The sequence below is a fragment of the Oncorhynchus masou genome, chromosome 30 (assembly GCF_036934945.1).
Source record: "Oncorhynchus masou masou isolate Uvic2021 chromosome 30, UVic_Omas_1.1, whole genome shotgun sequence".
Taxonomy (NCBI): Eukaryota; Metazoa; Chordata; class Actinopteri; order Salmoniformes; family Salmonidae; genus Oncorhynchus; species Oncorhynchus masou.
The window spans coordinates 22,867,958-22,891,248 of NC_088241.1; the positions used below are offsets into that span (position 1 = coordinate 22,867,958).

At 44.9% G+C, this 23,291-nt stretch overlaps 1 protein-coding gene across 1 annotated transcript in view; it reads left to right on the top strand.

Moving 5' to 3' along the window:
* The window catches only part of LOC135522377 (Na(+)/H(+) exchanger beta-like), a 55,789-nt gene that overhangs the window by 17,338 nt on the left and 15,160 nt on the right, over positions 1–23,291 (top strand). Inside the window, exons 2-5 of the mRNA XM_064948565.1 lie at positions 11,397–11,860; positions 13,065–13,315; positions 16,985–17,202; positions 18,317–18,519. Coding sequence (XP_064804637.1) covers positions 11,397–11,860; positions 13,065–13,315; positions 16,985–17,202; positions 18,317–18,519 — 1,136 coding nt within the window. The remainder of the gene's footprint in view (positions 1–11,396; positions 11,861–13,064; positions 13,316–16,984; positions 17,203–18,316; positions 18,520–23,291) is intronic.

Genomic DNA, 23,291 nt, shown 5'->3' on the forward strand with positions numbered 1-23,291 from the left:
ATCAGGTTTTCTTCCAGAATGGTCCTGTATTTGGCTCCATCCATCTTCCCATCAATTTTAACCATCTTCCCTGTCCCTGCTGAAGAAAAGCAGGCCCAAACCATGATGCTGCCAGCACCATGTTTGACAGTGGGGATGGTGTAGTCAGGGTGATGGGCTGTGTTGCTTTTACGCCAAACATAACGTTTTGCGTTTTGCAAAAGTTCAATTTTGGTTTCATCTGACCAGAGCACCTTCTTCCACATGTTTGGTGTGTCTCCCAGGTGGCTTGTGGCAAACTTTAAACAACACTTTTTATGGATATCTTTAAGAAATGGCTTTCTTCTTGCCACTCTTCCATAAAGGCCAGATTTGTGCAATATATGACTGATTGTTGTCCTATGGACAGAGTCTCCCACCTCAGCTGTAGATCTCTGCAGTTCATCCAGAGTGATCATGGGCCTCTTGGCTGCATCTCTGATCAGTCTTCTCCTTGTATGAGCTGAAAGTTTAGAGGGACGGCCAGGTCTTGGTAGATTTGCAGTGGTCTGATACTCCTTCCATTTCAATATTATCGCTTGCACAGTGCTCCTTGGGATGTTTAAAGCTTGGGAAATCTTTTTGTATCCAAATCCGGCTTTAAATTTCTTCACAACAGTATCTCGGACCTGCCTGGTGTGTTCCTTGTTCTTCATGATGCCCTCTGCGCTTTTAACGGACCTCTGAGACTATCACAGTGCAGTTGCATTTATACGGAGACTTGATTACACACAGGTGGATTGTATTTATCATCATTAGTCATTTAGGTCAACATTGGATCATTCAGAGATCCTCACTGAACTTCTGGAGAGAGTTTGCTGCACTGAAAGTAAAGGGGCTGAATAATTTTGCACGCCCAATTTTTCAGTTTTTGATTTGTTAAAAAAGTTTGGAATATCCAATAAATGTTGTTGATTCTTCACAAAAAAATACAGTTTTATATCTTTATGTTTGAAGCCTGAAATGTGGCAAAAGGTCGCAAAGTTCAAGGGGGCCGAATACTTTCGCAAGGCACTGTAGTTAGAACTTGACTAGCCTATGTGTTACCAGGATATTCACATATAAAGCCATATCCTAATTGAATAGGGTTCATCGTCGTCTTAGGGACACAGGCCTACAATTTAGTGCAGAGAATGTAGTGTTGGATAGCCTGCGCTTTAGTTGAGACTGTCTCGAACTTAAGTGGGTCGTTGCATGCAGCTATCTCGGCAGCATATCAAGGCAGAGACGGGCTACATCAAAGGGTTAAAAAATAATGCTGAGTAAAGAGAGAAACATGAAGTGAGGTGGAGTAGCAGCTATGTAGAAACATGTATGTGGGTAAAATAACACCTGAGCAGAACGTGATCCAGAGCCGTGGCTTTGAGAAGTATTTCCAGAGGGGCAGGGGTGAAGACTCCTGTATTCACAGCCATGGCCTGTTAAAACGTTTTTTTTTTTATCCCAACATGGTGTCAGTTTGAGGCACAGTAATGATACAGACAAAATATGATAAGCACCAGAAAGGAAATAAGGTTTAGAAGGGACATTCCATTGACCCTCACCATGGCTTATCAGTACCGTGCCTCTCACTGAAGTGCGCTTTATCCATAACATCCATCCATATGGCGAGCCTGTGTTATCGGTGTCAGCAGTGGGATGATACCTGATCCCAATGTTCCCCCATGTACCACCTTCTCTCCAGCTGTGATATGTACTTGCCACTGACGAGTGTGAATACTGGAGGCCATGATTGTATTCCGCTATGGCAGGTGTGTCAAACTCATTTTTCCCCGGGAGCCACATTCGGTCTTCAACTTGTTCCAGAGCGCCGCACTGAAAAATAGTCCTCTGTCATTTTTGGAAATTTCAGTGCTCCCTGACTGTCTAGCTTTAATTTTATTTTATTTACTCAAACCACAGAGGGCTGTATGTTTAACACCACCGTGCTAGAGAATGTGTCAGCTGTCTGCAAGTTGGTTCGGAGCTTCAGGTACATCAACAGTGCCTCCCAAAGTTTAGGCCTAACCGTTGGCGGAAATGCAAAATAAATGGTCATTTTCTGAAAGGAGCTCAACCATATAATGTAATACAGTATGTCCCGACGGACAGGAGCCAAGAGAAAGGGCCTTTTTCTAACTACATTTCTTTCAGCGCTGCTTGCTACCTGTCCTCTCTTGTTTGTATTGTCTTAAGCCTTTGGGTGTGACCGAGCTAGGAGGCCTAACACAGACCATTGGAGGTGAAAGAGCTCCTTGTCCGGGGGCGATGAGTCATTCACTTCCTGGAGTGCCCGTCTTCACACAAACTGGGGTAATTTAGCATTCCAGTCCTGAATTGACGGTTTGGTCTCTGGCTGTTAGCTGTTAGCGGTTGCAGTCGTAATCACTTCAGTCCATCCAAATATGACCGGTCTGCCCTTTTTCCTGCAGGCCTCGTCTTATTTACTCAAAATGATCTGTAATGAAATTGATCTGAAGACTGGAGTTTTTCCTTGAGATACACTACGTTCAAAAGTTTGGGATCACTTAGCAATGTCCTTGTTTTTGAAAATGACATCAAATTGAACAGAAATACAGTGTAGACATTGTTCATGTAAATTACTATTGTAGCTGGAAACCGATAAAAAAATAAATACATTTTATTTTTTATTTTTTCATGGAATATCTACATAGGCGTACAGATGCCTATTCTCAGCAACCAACACTCCTGTGTTCCAATGGCACTTTGTGTTAGCTAATCCAAGTGTATCATTTTAAAAGGCTAACTAATCATTAGGAGTGGGGCCTCCCACTCCTCTTTCTATTGTGGTTAGAGCCAGTTTGCACTGTTCTGTGAAGAGAGTAGTATACAGCGTTGTACGAGATCTTCAGTTTCTTGGCAATTTCTCACATGCAATAGCCTTAATGTCTCAGAACAAGAATAGACTGATGAGTTTCGGAAGAAAGTTATTTGTTTCTGGTCATTTTGAGCCTGTAATCGAACCCACAAATGCTGATACTCCAGATACTGAACTAGTCTAATGCTTTAATCAGCACAACAATTTTCAGTTGAGCTAACATAATTGCAAAAAGGTTTTTTAATGATCAATTAGCCTTTTTAAAATTATAAACTTGGATTTGCTAACACAACGTGCCATTGGAACACAGGAGTGATGGTTGCTGATAATGGGCCTCCGTAGATATTCCATTAAAAATCAGCCGTTTCCTGCTACAATTGTCATTTACAACATTAACAATGTCCACACTGTATTTCTGATCAATTTGATATTTTTATTGCCAAAAAATTAGCTTTTCTTTCAAAAACAAAGACATTTCTAAGTGACCCCACACATTTGAATGGTAGTGTAGATGCTTTACTAAGACATTGCAACAGGTTGTAATAGCCTGGAAACAGGAACCTGCTCATTTTTATAGTAATGTGTATATACCTGTTTTTAGGGCCGCACAATTCATCGAATTCACATCAAAATCACAATATTGACTTGTGCAATATCATGTCTTCGACATAGGAACCACTCGGATTGCCTGCTTCAGGAGTCTGGAGGATATTTCCTCTCTCAACTTGAGCTGAGGCCTCGGGAACAGTCAACGTGATGATGCTGCAGAAGCATGGGGGGGACGCACAACAAACTGTAGCTTGTGCCCTGATGTCACTGTTTGCATGATCCAGGACGACACTACGCATGCGCACCATTGGTCGAAGCAGACATCAAGCCTTCCGTGAAGTAACATATGGAAGGGGCGGGATGCTACATTGGGGACTTTGAGAGATTTGGTTCTTTTATCATTTCCAACAGTCTTTAGAAATGTGTGTCTGAATGTGGGGAAGGGACACTTTTCATTGAACTCCTATGAGGGACACCCGTAAACACTTGGGGTTGAAGAAAAACTGTCTTAAGTCAATGTTTGCCTAAAGACCGGCCGACTCTGGGCCGGCGATCAGTGGCGTACACCGATTGGCAGTGCCACCTGGGGGTACTATTGTCACAACAAGCCTCACTCGGTTTAGGCAGTAAGATGCGTTCTGGTAACTGGCTGGCCGCATGCAATACATAAAACATTTTCCCTGGGTCTATTTTTATCATGAAGGTTACACTACCGACCAGTCATGGCTACTGGCGACAAAGCACTTTGTAACCCAGCTGGGAATGGGACAGACAGCTCTGAAAAACAGACCCCTTTTTGTGGTAAGACAGATAATTCGTAATTGAATCTAATTCTCAGGAATGAAAAGCGCTGAGCTAGAGAAAGACCACTCATTTCGGGATTCATATGAACCACAAACTGTGTGTTGGATAAAAGCATGGTTGTGTCCAACCTTGCTTGTTCCCTCGACTACGCGACCCACCACCAATCGCCTACAGAGCCCATAACCTGTATCACAAGACACCTCATAGGGACTAGTGAACTACAGGCAGGAATCAGTAACGAATCCCAGTAATGAGCCATCCATGGGGAGAGGTGTCCCCTTGTGGTCAGAGTGATATACCCCATGAACATCATAGAACGCAGAGTACCAGAGGGCCATTAAACATGGGACAAGCTTCTAACACATGTTGTGCTTCTGTTAGACTGAATAGCCTGCATGAAACCCGGCCCCCATATGGGTTATGGCAATGGCTGATGTAGTACCCCGTTTGCCGTAACAAAATGTAGAAGCACTGTCATCACAGCGATGTTTAGTGTTTTGAGGAAGCGTGTACTTGGCATACTGTCTGCAGGATTATCCATATCCAGTTGTTGCCAGAGAATGAATGTTCATTTCTCTACCATAAGCCACCTCCAACTTCCTTTTAGAGATTTGGCTGTACGTCCACCCGGCCTTGTGACCACATGTAACCATGCCAACCCAGGACCTCCACATCCGGTTAGATCGTCTGAGACAGCTGATGAAACTGGGTTTGCACAACCAAAGAATTTCTGCACAAACTGTCAGAAACCGTCACAGGGAAGTTCATCTGTGTGCTTGTCATCCTTACCAGGGTCTTGACCTGACTGCAGTTTGGCGTTGTAACCGTCTTCAGTGGGCAAATGCTAACCTTCAATGGCCACTGGTGCTCTGAAGAAGTGAGTGTTTTCAACTGTACCGGGCAGATGGTAGACTGCGTGTATGGTGTCTTAAGGGTGAGCAATTTGCTGATGTCAACTTTTTGAACAGTGCACCATGGTGGCAGTTGAGTTATGGTATGGGTAGGCATATGCTAATGACAGGACAACAAACACAATTGCGTTATATTGGTGGCAATTTGAATGCACAGATACAATGACGACATCCTGAGGCCCATTGTCGTGCCATTCATCTGCCGCCATCACCTCATGTTTCAGCATGATAATGTATTGCCCCAGGTTGCAAGGATCTCTACACAATCCCTGGAAGGTGAAAATGTCCCAGTTCCGTGGCCTGTATACTCACCAAACACCTATTGAGCATGTTTGGATGCTCTGGATCGACATGAACGACTGCGTGCTCCAGTTCCCGCCAATATCCAGCAACTTCACACAGCCATTGAAGAGGAGTGGGACAACATTCCACAGGCCACAATCAACAGCCTGATCAGCTCTATCCGAAGAAGATGTCGCACTGCGTGAGGCAAATGGTGGTCGCACCAGATACAGAGGCATATCTGTATTCCCAGTCATGAGACTTCAATAGATTAGGGTCTAATGAATGTATTTCAATTGACTGATTTCCTTATATTAACTGTAACTCAGAAAACCTTTTTTGAAGTTGTTGCAGTTTACGTTTATATTTTTGTTCTGTGTGGATTGATGCACCGGTGCGTAAATAGACTAGGGGTTTAATTCATTGGGGTATGGTCGTAAACACGAATCCTGCTTGTCAGCCTTCGTCGTTTCGGTCAGGTTCGCCATCTAACTTCTTGCTATAGCCAGGCCAAGCAATTAGAGGAATAACCAATTTTTCCTGATTAGGAAACCATACCAACTTCAGCACACCACGTCCAGGGGGTGAGCACGCTCTGCCACTAACGGACAGTTTAGTTGGCACAACATAAGTCTCGTTTTCCAATTGTTTATTTTAGTAGCGTGATTCATTCCTGTTCAAACTGAGGTGAAGAGCGTAATAATTGAAGGAATGAATCTGAGCCTCGCGTTTATCACCTGTGGAAGGCGGGGCTTCCCGTGAGGCGCAGATTTAAGTTGGCCTTGTCAGCCGTGATTCTAGAGCCTTAAACCGAAATCGCGAGTGTGACTCCCCATGGTATGTTGTACCGAAGTCGACTGACTGAAAGGCAAGTCTTTTGACTGACATGAGACTGAAATGAACAACACGTTGAGAAATGTCGTAACATGGAGCGACAACCTTAGACATCAGAAAATGCATTGCGGAGATGCGGCAGACCTAGTGCTGACAGCTCAGACCTTTCCAATGCACACAGTCACTGACACACATACCACTTGGTATCCGGTTCCCTGTTGAATCTCTGGAATTTGACCTGTTGCTGCTGCCAGGTTATTTATGGATCGTTGGGAGTCCTTGAACCAAATTTTCCTCCGGATCAGAGTCACTTCTCAGAGGAAATAGAAGGCAGACGACTATGTTTTGCAGGCTATGTATCAGAGTTGGGGTCAATTCCTTTTCAAATCAGGAAGAACACTGAAATTCCAATTTGCTTTTCATTGAGGAACAATTGGTATAGGAATTTGGTGTACTTTCTGAATTTAAATGGAATTGACTCCAACCCTGCTATGCATCTACTACTAATAACCTTTGCCATGAGCACTGGGATTAAATATTAGTCTCTTATATTAGGCTCTTAAGGAGCCAAGTAACTTGAGTTTGAGTTCTGCTTACATAAATTAGTATTGTTGACTATTGACGACAGTGTTGATTCTGAAATTACTAAAAAACTAAATCTATATAAACCGGAGACCTTATGATGTTCATCTAAACACTATTTGCTACATTCTGTGTATGATAGTGTTTATTTATGTTCATCCACTGTTGGGTCCCCTATTAAAAAGACCCCTTGGCTATGTAGACTTTTGAATGTGTTTTATACACACAAAGGGTGTTTATTTTCACTGAGTCAGTGGCAGCATGCTAAAACAGACATAACAGTGTGATGGGCTTAAGTGCATTATTCCTTCCTCCCTTCAGAAATCTAGAGCATTAGTCCCTATAGGCCTAATTTGTAACAAGCATGCCTCGCTTGATAGCAAAGATATTCTTGTTAGTCAGCTCTAACTCCAAAGTTACAATATTGTTTGTACTTCTCTTTCAGCTAGCAACACATCCAACAAGCTCTTATGTACTAGTGCTGGATTTTTCCACTGGTTGGGGCTGCTCTCATGTTGAAGGGTGTGATACAAGATGGCTCCGACAGACATGGCCACCCAGTTTCTAGCTCCTAGCCAACTTTGCAGTATTTTTGTTGGTATTATTTCTTACAGTATTTGCTCAGAATATTTCTACTCTATTACCTACTGTTATTCACCAGACATTCAACCTGGATCCTGTTTGAACTGCCTGAGGCAGCCCCATTCATCCCAGGTGAAACTCCTGAATGTCACCACCAGAGAAGTGTGATCCTAGTCAATCTCAGGAGGTGGGCGTGCCACCCACCGCTTCTGAGTATATTACTCGCTAACGTTCAGTCCCTGGACAATAAAGTAGATGAGCTCATGGGTGAGGATCTCCTTCCAGAGAGACATAAGGGACTGTAGCATACTGTTTTACTGAATTGTGGCTCTCTCTGAATAGATTGTTCCTGTCCATACAACCAGAGGGGTTCATCGCGAGGACAGGAACAAAGAACTCTCCGGGAAACAGAGGTGGAGGAGTATGACTGGGCTAACTTACAGGAACTCAAGTGCTTTTGTTTTCCCGCTCTGGAATACCTCGCCAGCAAATGTTGACTGCATTACCTCCAGAGAGTTTTTAACACAATAGTGCCCTCCAAGCTCATCACTAAGCTCAGGGCCTTGGGTCTGAACCCCTCCTTGTGTAACTGGGTCGTAAGACTTCCTGACTGTAGGCGCTGAATCTCAACATGGGGGCCCCAAAGGGGTGCGTGCTCAGTCCCCTCCTGTATACCCTGTTCATCCATGACTGTGTGGCCATTCACGTCTCCAACTCAATCATCAAGTTTGCTGATGACAAAACAGCCTGATTACCAACAACGAGACATCCTACAGGGAGGAGGTGAGTGCCTTGGCGGAGTGGTGCCAGGAAAATAACTCTCACTCAACGTCAACAAAATGAAGGAGCGATCATGGACTGCAGAGAGAGCATGCATCGACAGGGCCACAGTGGAGAGGGTTCCTTGCACATCACTGAGGACCTTTAATGTTCCCTTCACATGACAGTGTGGTGAAGAAGGCACAACGGTGCCTCAGGAGGCTGAAAAATGTGGCTTGGGCCCCTAATACCCTTCTACAAATGCACCATTGAGACTTTCCCGTCGGGCTGTATCACCGCCTGGTATGGCGATTGCACGGTTTGCAACCGCAGGGCTCTTCAGAGGGTGATGCGGTCAGTCCAACGCATCATCGGCAGGAAATAATAGCCTGGAAGTGACTATAAGGCATTCTGACAGCTTCTCAGAAGTCGTTTGGCATAAATCACTGTTGTGGGTTTCCTAGGCAACCTTGTTCTACGTTATCGATTATATTGAGTGGGTGGAATAATAGCCTGTCAGAGGAGTACAATTGACCCTTTACTAAGCCCCATCCCAGAATTTTGTGCAACCAATCGCAGTGCTCTGATGGATAGTCCAACACCTTCGGACAAACTCACACTTGAATTGCATGATAGCCAGTGAGTTTTCTTTAAAAAATGAATAGTTTAAATGACTTAATTGAATGGTGCATTAAGAGCACTTTCTACTGTGATTCCTGAAATGCTGAGCCTCAAATCGAAAATTATACTTTCGTTACATTGCTTGTTAGCTCAGCTGGTTAACTAGCTCTCTCATTGAACACCAAATGTTGCTAACACTTGCTAGCTAGCAAGCTAATTAGCCACTTAATATAACTTTTCCCGAAATGTATGGTAGCTAGCTAAATCAGCAATGTTTTGAATACACCTCCAATCTGCTGTTGACATCAGGATATGATTTGAGAGCACTAGTTGGCTCCAAAAGATCATGCTTAAACACAGGTCTCGGAGTGAGAATGGTACACGTCGAGCTCTCAAACGAGTGATGCTCAAATCTAGCCTGAGCCTTTTGTAGTATCCTCCAAGCAGTCAGTGTTATCTTAACTCCTTTGTTTCGCCCACATGGTGAAGATGCTTCCTCTGAATTGTGGAAGGGTGCCAGTTTCCTTACGAAGCCAGTTGAAAGGAGAAGAGTGCCCCAAGCACCACGCATCTCTTTCTGGGAAGATTAGGCATCTCTTGGCAGTTTGTCAATGGAATTCCTCAGAGCTAGCACTGTAGTACTTTAAAAGCAGCAGCTTTCTGTGTCAGTGTTCTGGACTCCATAGAGATGGCCTTGTTTAGCCTGTGAAAGAGTGTGTGTCCAGAACTTTAAAATGTTGCCTTCCAGCTGACTGAGTTGATGAAAAACATCAGATGCCCTTTAAACCCAGGAGATTGCAGTTTGCTGAGCACGTTCAAGCTAAGTGAAGGCATCATCTGCTCAGACATTGCCGATGTTCATTGTTTTATCATTCAGACTCTACTGTTTCCCACCGTCAACGCTTGCTCTTTTTCACACATTCCTCTCTTGACCACTTATTCTTGAAAACCTCTGACAGCGATAAGGACCCTGATCATTATGTAACTGTCTGATTTGCTAATGATGACATGCTAATTTACTATGCTCAGTGTGTGAGGCGTGAGTGTTGGAGAAGGGAAGTTTACCTGCCTTCAAGCCTGCCTCTCATCTCCTTTCCCTGCCCTAGACTCACCAGATGGTGCTGCCATTGTGCCACCGCTACCCTCGCTGAAGGGCTGCCAACGTGCCATCCCACACTTTAATATCAGGGATTTTTCTTCTAATGAAATTAGGGATGCACCATATATCGAGAGTCGTGAAGAGGGCATGTACCTGGTTCCTACCTGCAACCAAATGGGGACAGCCGAGGAACCATTGTAGGTTCTAGAAATCACTTTTTTCCCCCAAAGAGTGTAGTTTTGAAGCCGAAAATCAGAATTATCTCCATCGCACTGGAAGGTTGGATTCACTGTGGATTTAGAAAGGTGAAAGGCCCTACAACCAAGAAAAAGAAAGAAAATATATATATTACATCTGTAAACCAAAGGTTCATTATGTTAAATTGACTGCAGTGTTCAGTGCCTTCAGAAATTATTCACACCTCCTTGACTTTTTCCACATGTTGTTGTGTTACAGCTTGAATATAAAAAGGATTCAATTGAGATTGCGTCAATGGCCTACACACAATACCCTATAATGCCAAAGTTGAATTATGTTTTAGGATTATTTTCATTCTAATCAGATACAACGTTTTGAAACACTGGGCCCTAGGACAAGGCTAGCCTACCTGAGCATGCATTATGTTGAGACAAGCAAACTGTTGCCTTGAGCCATGGCAGCTAATTGCGATAGTTTACTTGAAATGAATCCCAAAGACAATGGGATTAGGAAATAAACCATCAGAAAAAGTGCTGTTGACACATCCTGTATAATTTTCTGTTACATTTAGGCCTAGTTAACGTCAAGTTAAAGTGAATCTTTTTCAGTCAACTTTTCCTTGGTGATGATGTCCTATGATCACTATGGAAGCGGATGTGGCCTATTGTCTGTGTATGGTTTCTCTTTGAATGGAGTCACGCGATTAACATTGTGAGGAATTTGTTTTGAATATCCATTTCCACTTTTGAGGAAATGCATGTGATTTACTGTGGGTGTGTGTTATGTGACATTGCCAGGATGCAGCAGACCCTTCTTGTGTTCTGTTCCTGGTTCTTTGGCCCTTTTTATTTGTTGTCACTTCCTGTGTTTTATGTCCAGGGTTGTTTTGACTTGCAGATTCTGGCCAGCTATCAAGTTTGTTTCCCCTGTGCATTCTCACCCACCAGCCTTATCTACGAGGCCTAGACGTATTCTGGACTGTTGACATTGCATAATTAGCTTCTGTTCCACTTATAAACTAAGCCTATTCTGAATACTGATTTCTTTTTTTCAGAGGTAATTAATACTAGTTGATCCATTTGAATTTGGCAGTATCTGGACCTTACTAAGCACTATGAATGTGGTGGCTCACTTAGAAACGGAATATGCATTTGGTGGGGCTTTTAACTCAAACAGGTTCAGTGAGTCACTGGTGATTATTTTCTGGTTCTTATTTTCAATGAGTTCAATGAGTTTGAACTTTCATGTGACTGGTACATTCGAGATGCCGCCTAGAAAGTATAAACCATGAGAACAATGAACGAGAACAATGCATGTAATCACCCTCTCCCTCCCTCAGGGTTCCACCTGATCCCGCGGCTGTCCAGCATCGTGCCCGAGTCCTGTCTGCTGATTGTGGTGGGCCTCTTGGTCGGTGGCCTCATCAAGCTGGCGGGCGAGGAGGTACCACCCGTGCTGGACTCCAACCTCTTCTTCCTGTGCCTCCTCCCCCCGATCATCCTGGATGCGGGCTACTTCCTGCCCATCCGGCCCTTCATGGAGAACATCGGCACCATCCTGATGTTCGCCGTGGTCGGCACCCTGTGGAACGCCTTCTTCGTAGGGGGTCTCCTCTACGCCGTGTGCCAGATCGAGGGCACATACCTGAGCCAGGTGGAGCTGCTGCCCTGCCTGCTGTTCGGGAGCATCATCTCGGCCGTGGACCCGGTGGCCGTGCTGGCTGTGTTTGAGGAGATCCACATCAACGAGCTGCTGCACATTCTGGTATTCGGAGAGTCGCTGCTCAATGATGCCGTCACTGTGGTGAGTGGGGGGTGGGTGGGTAGGGTGGTATTGAGTGTTATGCAGGGCAATGCAGTACAATGCAATTCTAGTCAATCAATGAATGAATTACAGTTCAATCATGTCAGGGTCACCCCCACCCCCACAGATAAATGCCATGCAGTACAATACTATACAGCACTATGCTATGCAGTACAATATAATTAAACCAAACTATATTTTCAAAAGTAGGCTACATTCGTCCTCCATATGAAGAGGACTCAGTTGTTAGTTGGCCTGTGATTGTGTTCTTATTTCTGTGGACAGGATATTGGTTTGGACTGGCCTAAGAAATCAGAATAGCCTAGTACCAAATTAGCCCAATTTGAATTAGGCCTAGTCTTTTAGGAAAATCCCACCATACTTCTGTCACTGGATATTGACTTCATACCTTCTAGCTAACATTTAGCTGTTCGCCAGGGTCTGGTTGGTTAGGTTTTGGTGATTTGTGACCTTTGTACGAAAGCTGACCCAGTTTAGTGGGCCCCCCAGTGCCCTAATCCATTTTCAATGATCTTCTCTCACGGCTTCCTTCTCTTTCCTCTGTTGAAACAGTTGTGAAATGGACCATCTCTCTCTTATGGGTTGGTCATTGAAGATATAAAGTACATTTTGGAGTTTTTATTTTGCTGGTAGCATCCTTGCGTGAAGGAGGCATCACATAAGCCTATTAAAAATACACTGCTGTAAGTTGCTTTGGATAAAGTTGTGTGCTGTGTGGCATATATTCTGAGGCACAACGGTTCCTGTTGCTATAGTTATGCTCTGCTGATTATACCCACACACGGGCTCTCTTGTTGATGGGACCAGTTCACTTAAAATAGTTTGGCCAAATTATCAGTGCAGAGAAAATCAGGGCCCCGGGAAAAAGTTCCCTGTTAGTTGTTGCATTCCACAGCCTGACAGACTCTATGATACCATTTATTACGTGCGTCTTTTATCCACAGTACAGGGAGTGTATGCATTGTATTTTGGCCCCAGCGGGTATCAAACCCATGACCCTGGGGTGCTAGCACCATGCTTTTACCAATGGAATCCAAACATATATTTTCGATTGTCAAACCCCCTCCATTCTCTCTAGGTCTTATACTACCTGTTTGAGGAGCACTCGGGCGTGGGCTCTTATTCTCTGTACACATGAGCCATGTCTCGAAGGTCTCTCTTCCCCCCCCCCCCCCCCCTCTAGGTCTTATACCACCTGTTTGAGGAGTACTCTGGTGCAGGTGAGGTAACGCCGATGGACGTGGTCCTCGGGGTCATCTGCTTCCTGATTGTGTCGCTGGGTGGCATCGCCGTGGGCGCCATCTACGGTATCCTGGCGGCCTTCACCTCCCGGTTCACCTCGCACACCCGCGTCATCGAGCCCCTCTTCATGTTCGTTTACAGCTACATGGCTTACCTCTCGGCCGAGATGTTCCACCTGTCTGGAATTATGGCGTAAGTAAGGGGTGAGGGGTACGCGCACAGACAAGCAGGACAAGACAGGCAGACAGACAGACAGACAGGCAGACAGAAAGACAGACGCACTCTCACTCTCTCACTCACACACACACTCACATGATTTTCCTAGTGGCCAAGGTTTTTTGAGTTTCTCTCTGTCATAAATCATAGATATTGTTGATAATAAAAAAAGCTTTCCATTTCTAGTTAGGCTGAGGCTAAGTGGAGGTTGAGTGTTTACAATGCATTGACAGAGTGGCTGTGATACATGACCTTTTGAACCTGTCTGGCTGCTCCAGCAACACCATTGATTCTGTGTCTTTTTTGTGCGTTATCTTCTACATTTCCTTGGAAAAAGATCTCTCTCATAAGTGTACACTGAATTAGATTCTCAGCTTCTTTTCATGACTAAATGGTCAAATAAATGCAATGTAACCGGGTCTGTCCCAGCCAAGGACAGTTCTATGAGTTCTATCAAAATGGCAGTAACTCACCTACATGTTGTGACAGGCCAACGGCTGTGCAGCCCAGAGCAGGGATACACAACGCTCAATATACAGCCCCCTGTCACACCTCTGGCCCATCGCCCTTCCTCTCCTCTCTTCCGCTTTCGTCTCCTGCTTTTTATAAAAGGTGGTGAATTATGGAATATGGATCATAAACATCGGTGCTGCTGATGAGTTCAGTTTCCCGTCGGCGGGTTTTACAGGAGCAAATGGTAGGACTGTCGGACAGTCTGTTCCCAGGCCTGTTGGCACTCCGTCCGTGCCTTCCATCGCAAAGAGGATTAGTACATAGTGCTTTTTATCCACTGCTTGTATATGAGATCTCTCCCCGGAGTGAAATTGGGCGGAAATGATGGACAAACAGCCATGTGTTATGTAAGGGAATGACGTAGATGGCTGCCCTTAAAGTCACTGAGGAGGGTTGACTCACGCTAGACACTCGGGATCCATACGTCCAATCACAGTGAGTCATTGGTTGGAACAAGATGAGGAAATGGAGCCCTTGTTTAAGCTCTTACAGAATAGTTTCCAAAACAAACTATATCATTGTTGCTATGGCTCTACTGTTTGTGAAATACTTTTTCTCTTATATACAGTATAGTTTTTGTTGACCTGTTTAGATGATATGACTACTTTCTATGCCATGTCAATGAAGTACTAGGCTATAACTTTGTCATTAGCGTTAACCTGCATGTAATGTAGCCTACAGTTACACTGTAGGTAGTTGGATTCATGTAGTAACATGGGGCCTCATTTATCAAAAGTGTGTGTGCGCACACAAAGACACTTAACCTTTTGTGCGCAGAGTTTTCCCTTTCTGGGAAAGTGTGCGTTTCTCCACGTACAGCACAGACCATGCTTATGCACAGCTTCTAGTGGTTGATTAATTGTATAGGAAAAGGAAGTGTTTGATGCACGGGATTTATTATAATAGCAGTAGGCTAGTAGAAAACCATGAAACGTAGGCCTAATGATGAAACTGATACAGTTGCCGTTGGCAAGGCGATCGCATGGCATCGTGTAGTCTTAATGTCTTTATTTTGTTATATAGGCCTTAGTCATTATCCTATGGTAGAACATGTCTCTCCTTTGCTGACGTGACTGGTTTATTCCTGCTACACAACAAATAGTAGACTACCGTTTATCAGTTGCTCATTCAATAGCCAAGCGTGCTCGAAAGTACATAAACCGGTAGCCTATTTGACAGTGTGTAGGCTACAGTGCTGTGCATCATAGCCTATATAATCTGAGCCTATACCAAGGCAGGAGATCGAAACACAATTATGTGTTGATAAACCAAATATTGAACAACAAGTCGTCTTGTGCATAGAAGTGTGGGCTATAGCATTTAGGCTACTTTTAATTAGTTTGATTGTCCTTGCAATCTTGCAGAATGCGTGGCCAGTGTTTGGCACTGGCTGTCGGCGGCACTGCAAAAGATTCAAACATTCTGCCCACACCTCTACAGAAATGGGATCACATTTGCCATTGCGCTTTCTTTTAGAAACTATCATGGCCCAGTTCCAACATTTTCAAATCATACCGCAAATGAGGGTGTTTTTGTTACCATAAAAGGTGAATGGAGGGCGCTTTCCGGGCGGGGTTGTAGGGCTCATTCACGAGCGCTCTGATTTATCAATAATAACATGCTTATAAATGTTGTCCCTGGAAAAGTTATGTTAAGTATTATGTTTACCAATAGGTGGCAGGATTGTATTAGGGCTGGGAATTGCCGGGGACCTCACGATACGATATTATACTTAAGTGCCGATAAGATTTGTATTGTGATTCTCACGATTCGATATATATTGCGTTTCGATACGGCAATGGGATGTTTCAAACCTATTGCTCACAAAATGTCTGCTGCACAGAGACCAGACTGGTCATCTCTATATACCCGTCACATGACCTTCTGGTCGATGCTTATTTATAAAAACCCTCTTAGTCCTCACTCCCCCCTATCTGAGATATCTACTGCAGCCCTCATCCTCCACATACAAACACCCATTCTGACAGTCACATTCTGTTAAAGGTCCCCAAAGCACACGCATCCCTGGGTCGCTCGTATTTTAGTTCGCTACAGCTAGCGACTGGAACGAGCTGCAACAAACACTCAAACTGGACAGTTTTATCTCACTCTTCCTTCGAAGACTCAATCATGGACACTCTTACTGACAGTTGTGGCTGCTTTGTGTGATGTATTGCTGTATCTACTTTTTTCCCTTTGTGCTGTTGTCTGTGCCCAATAATGTTTGTACCACGTTTTGTGCTGCTACCATGCTATTGTCATGTTGTATTGCTACCATGCTGTTGTCATGTGTTGCTGCCTTGTTAAGTTGTCTTAGGTCTCTCTTTATGTAGTGTGTTGTCTCTCTTGTTGTGATATGTGTTTTGTCCTATATTTATTTTGTATAATTTTTAAAAAAATCCCAGGCCCCTGTCCCTGTACGAGGCCTTTTGGTAGGCAGTCATTGTAAATAAGAATTTGTTCTTAACTGACTTGCCTAGTTAAATAAAGGTTAAATAAAAAAAAGAGAGGGCATGAGAACTAATTTTGAACAGTCAGGGAAATAGAAGTTCTAAAAACACGTTGGATCACCATTTGGTGCAAGTACAATTGACTAGCGCCATCTAATGCTACCTACAGTAACAGAAATCGATACTTGGAGTCAAATCTCGATATAATATTGTCCAAAAATAATGTTGTGACGTGTAACTGTAACAACACCCCCCATCACTATATTGCACCAATATCAAATCCAATCAAAATCTATTGGTCACGTACACACTTTAGCACGTCTTATAGCGAGCGGGTGTGGCAAAATGCTTATGTTACAATATAGAGTTTGCTTCCTTATATCCGTAGCCCTTTCAATGTCTGCCATATTTCCTGGCTCAGGGAACCTCTGGTAGCTTACGCCAGGTGCAGCCAGTAAATGAATCATTAAGTTCCAATTAAATACTAAAACGTACTTCTGTGTCCGGAGTTTTCGTTCTAAGATGCTACAATTCAGAATAGACATTAAATGATGGGACGTTGTCAGACAAGAAAATGTTTCTTTCTTAGAGAACTCCATTTATAATCATCCCATGTGTGTCACTCACTCACTCACTCACTCACTCACTCACTCACTCACTCACTCACACTCTCTCTCACCAGGCTGATTGCGTGTGGCGCGGTGATGCGTCCCTACGTGGAGGCCAACATATCCCACAAGTCCCACACCACCGTCAAGTACTTCCTGAAGATGTGGAGCAGTGTGAGCGAGACCCTCATCTTCATCTTCCTGGGCGTGGCCACGGTGGCCGGGCCGCACGCCTGGAACTGGACCTTTGTCTCCGTCACCGTCATCCTTTGTCTGGTGTCACGTGTCATTGGTGAGTCGGACACGGACACCTTCTTCACGGTACTGTACCAGTCTCTACAAAAAAGATAGAGAGAGAAATGACATGACATTGCCTACCTTTCTCATAGTTTGGCATAATTTGATCAAGTTGTTTCAGTAGATGATGCGATACAGATTTTTTTTTTTACATTCTCAATTTGACAAGGGATAGTTATTCTTGGAGCCAGACTGAAATTCCAGTCACTACATTTCAGTTAGGTAATGAGGCAACTATTTGTCACAACTTGCGCCGAAGTTGGCTCCCCTGCCTGTTCGGGCGGTGCTCGGCGGTCATCGTCACCGTCCTACGAGCCACTACCGATCCCTTTTTTGTTTGCCTGTTGGTTTTGTCTTATTAGTTTCACCTGTGTGTATTTTAGTTTAATTAGCGTCCTTATATATAGTAGGTTGTCCCGCCCTTGTGTTGTGCGGGATTTTTTTTTGTTACCTCTGTCTAATGGTGGTTTTTGTATGTGTATTCTCTGGACTGTTTGGGCTGGTTGTATGCGCCCTGTATGTTGGCATGACCGTTTTGTGCGCCGGAGAATAAATTGACGATCTACTGAACCCTGCTCTCTGCGCCTGATTCCACCCACCACTCCTGTATCCCGTGACACTATTAGAGGAAGTGCCCCTTGTGACTTCCACTTGGTCCTCACATCGAGGAAGCACAGATGTCAACAGACTCGTCCGATACACGTCCCTAAAAAAGGATATCATGAATATTTCCTCCAAGCATTATGTCATTTCTGCAGTTATAGATAGATTCAAAGCAGACCTCCATCTGACTTCACTTGCTAGTTTGAAACCTAGTGACGTGACATTGCACTTTTATCCCCATTGACCATTCTCTATTCTCACCAAACATCCTGTAGTTTCTGATTCTTATCATCTGCTAGTTTCACAATATGTGTTCCAATGTAGTTTGTGGGCTCCACTCCTCTTTCTCAGAAGCTTTTGATCAATTTGGAAAGTGGATCCTTAACCTTTCTTAGGTTCTAATGCGGCTGGTATTGGCTGTGTGTAAGGAGGGAGCAAACATGGAGTCAATCAGATAAAAGGCCTTGAAGGTTGACTCACTTCTGTGTGCTCTCTCTCTCTCTCAGGCGTGGTGGGCCTTACCTTTATCATCAACAAGTTCCGCATCGTCAAGCTGACCACCAAGGACCAGTTCATTGTGGCCTACGGTGGCCTGCGAGGGGCCATTGCCTTCTCCCTGGGCTACCTGCTAGACAAGGACCTCTTCCCCATGAGGACCATGTTCCTCACCGCCATCATCACCGAAATCTTCTTCACCGTGTTTGTACAGGTGGGTACTGGGCCAGTCCATTAGTCTGGTCCCTGATCTGATTCGTGCTATCTAGGCACCTTGTCACGCCAATCACCATAGGAGTTGGCAAGACGGCACAAAAAGAGCTGGTACCTGGCTAGCAACCCTCTAATTCTGCTTATGTCTTCATTTAAATTATGGAAAGTTAAAAAGATAGGAAGTTGACTATATTACAGATACACATTTGCTACTAAATTGTGTTTTTGCTCTCTTGTCCCTAGTATATTTTAAGGCCTAAAGTGTTCAATGGTTTGTTTGAACCCATTGCTATGCTGGTGTGACAAAATGTCACTGCAGCTACTACTTTAAAGCGCGCGCAAACACACACACAGTCCGTTTGAAGCTCCATGCGTCAGATATTTCCCAGTCCTGCTGAGCAAACTCATTTTACAGTGAAGATGTTGATACATGCTGAAGTTCAAGGATGCTCGTCATCTGGCAGAGTATCCCCAAAATGGCAGCTACTAAAATAAAGCCTATGAAATAAATGTCCTCAGTAAATCAAATCAAATCAAATTTTATTTGTCACATACACATGGTTAGCAGATGTTAATGCGAGTGTAGCGAAATGCTTGTGCTTCTAGTTCCGACAATGCAGTAATAAACAACAAGTAATCTAACTAACAATTCCTAAACTACTGTCTTATACACAGTGTAAGGGGATAAATAATATGTACATAAGGATATATGAATGAGTGATGGTACAGAGCAGCATAGGCAAGATACAGTAGATGGTATCGAGTACAGTATATACATATGAGATGAGTATGTAAACAAAGTGGCATAGTTAAAGTGGCTAGTGATACATGTATTACATAAGGATGCAGTCAATGATATAGAGTACAGTATATACGTATGCATATGAGATGAATAATGTAGGGTAAGTAACATTATATAAGGTAGCATTGTTTAAAGTGGCTAGTGATATATTTACATCATTTCCCATCAATTCACATTATTAAAGTGGCTGGAGTTGAGTCAGTGTCAGTGTGTTGGCAGCAGCCACTCAATGTTAGTGGTGGCTGTTTAACAGTCTGATGGCCTTGAGATAGAAGCTGTTTTTCAGTCTCTCGGTCCCAGCTTTGATGCACCTGTACTGACCTCGCCTTCTGGATGATAGCGGGGTGAACAGGCAGTGGCTCGGGTGGTTGATGTCCTTGATGATCTTTATGGCCTTCCTGTAACATCGGGTGGTGTAGGTGTCCTGGAGGGCAGGTAGTTTGCCCCCGGTGATGCGTTGTGCAGACCTCACTACTCTCTGGAGAGCCTTACGGTTGAGGGCGGAGCAGTTGCCGTACCAGGCGGTGATACAGCCCGCCAGGATGCTCTCGATTGTGCATCTGTAGAAGTTTGTGAGTGCTTTTGGTGACAAGCCGAATTTCTTCAGCCTCCTGAGGTTGAAGAGGCGCTGCTGCGCCTTCTTCACGATGCTGTCTGTGTGAGTGGACCAATTCAGTTTGTCTGTGATGTGTATGCCGAGGAACTTAAAACTTGCTACTCTCTCCACTACTGTTCCATCGATGTGGATAGGGGGGTGTTCCCTCTGCTGTTTCCTGAAGTCCACAATCATCTCCTTAGTTTTGTTGACTTAATCATTTAAAAAAAATCAGTGCTGGCAGTCTGGGATGTTCTGTAGACTAGTTGGGGGTTTCACCTGCAGTGGTGCGATTGCTGCAGTAGGAAGGTGTCTTGTGAGTGGTGTTAGAATGTGTAAGTGCATGCATGTGTGTGTTTGGAGTGTGTGCGTGCGTGCCAGCTAGCGTCCATAGGTTTTTCTATGCATGTGTTTGGATTGGGTGTGTGCGTGCATGGTGCTGGCAGGGGTATTATTTAAGGACCAGAATCTGTTGTCATTCAATCAGGGTCTAATAGTTAACCAGATAACGTATCGTTCTCTCTCATATGGAGATTAAGTCTAAAGCCTACACACACACAGACACACACACACACACTGGAACGGACAGACGCACACGCTGGAACGGACAGACACACACACTGGAACGGACAGGCACACACTGGAACGGACAGACACACACACTGGAACGGACAGACAGACACACACACACACACACACACACACACTGGAACGGACAGACACACACACACACACACACACACACACACACACACACACACACACACACACACACACACACACTGGAATGGACACACACACACTGGAATGGACACACGCACTGGAATGGACACACACACACACGCACTGGAATGGACACACACACACACACACACACTGGAACGGACACACACACACACACACACACTGGAACGGACACACACACACACACACACTGGAACGGACACACACACACACACACACTGGAACGGACACACTGGAACGGACACACTCACACACACACACACACACACACACACACACACACACACACACACACACACACTGGAACGGACACACACACACACACTGGAACGGACACACACAGACACACACACTGGAAAGGACACACACACACACACACACACACACACACACTGGAACGGACAGGCACACACTGGAACGGACAGACACACACACTGGAACGGACAGACACACACACACACACACACACACACACTGGAACGGACAGACACACACACACACACACACACACTGGAACGGACAGACACACACACACACACACTGGAATGGACACACACACACACACACACACACACACACTGGAATGGACACACACACACACACACTGGAATGGACACACACACACACACGCACTGGAATGGACACACACACACACACGCACTGGAATGGACACACACACACACACTGGAAGGGACACACACACACACACACACACACACTGGAACGGACACACACAAACACACACACTGGAACGGACACACACACACACACACACTGGAACGGACACACACACACACACTGGAACGGACACACACAGACACACACACTGGAAAGGACAGACACACACACACACACACACTGGAACGGACAGACACACACTGGAACGGACAGACACACGCTGGAACGGACAGACACACGCTGGAACGGACAGACACACGCTGGAACGGACAGACACACACGCTGGAACTGACAGACACACGCTGGAACTGACAGACACACACACGCTGGAACTGACAGACACACACACGCACTGGAACTGACAGACACACACACACACTGGAACTGATAGGCACACACACACACACACACACACATACACTGGAACTGACACACACAAACACACACACACACACATACACTGGAACTGACACACACACACACACACACACACTGGAACTGATAGACCCACACACACTGGAACTGATAGACACACACACCACACACACACACACACTGGAACGGACACACACACACACACACTGGAACGGACACACACACACACACACACACACACTGGAACGGACACACACACACACACACACACACACACTGGAACGGACACACACACACACACACACACACACACTGGAACGGACACACACACACACACACACACTGGAACGGACACACACACACACACACACACACACACACTGGAACGGACACACACACACACACACACACACACACACTGGAACGGACACACACACACACACACACACACACTGGAACGGACACACACACACACACACACACACACACACACACACACACACTGGAACGGACACACACACGCATACACTGGAACAGACAGATACACACACATACACTGGAACTGACACACACACACACACACACTGGAACGGACACACACACACACTGGAACAGACAGATACACACACATACACTGGAACTGACACACACACACATACACTGGAACGGACACACACACACACACACACTGGAACGGACACACACACACACACAAACTGGAACGGACACACACACACACACACACACACACACTGGAACGGACACACACACACACTGGATCGGACACACACACACACACACACACACTGGAACGGACACACACACACACTGGAAATGGACACACACACACACACACACACACACACACACACTGGAACTGACAGATACACACACATACACTGGAACAGACAGATACACACACATACACTGGAACAGACACATACACACACATACACTGGAACAGACAGATACATACACTGGAACAGACAGATACACACACATACACTGGAACAGACAGATACACACACATACACTGGAACAGACAGATACACACACACATACACTGGAACAGACAGATACACACACACATACACTGGAACAGACACATACACACACATACACTGGAACAGACACATACACACACATACACTGGAACAGACAGATACATACACTGGAACAGACAGATACACACACATACACTGGAACAGACAGATACACACACATACACTGGAACAGACAGATACACACACACACACACACTGGAACAAACAGATACACACACATACACTGGAACAGACAGATACACACACATACACTGGAACAGACAGATACACACACATACACTGGAACAGACAGATACATACACATACACTGGAACAGACAGATACACACACATACACTGGAACAGACAGATACACACACATACACTGGAACAGACAGATACACACACATACACTGGAACAGACAGATACACACACATACACTGGAACAGACAGATACACACACATACACTGGAACAGACAGATACACACACACACACACACATACACTGGAACTGACACACACACACACACACACT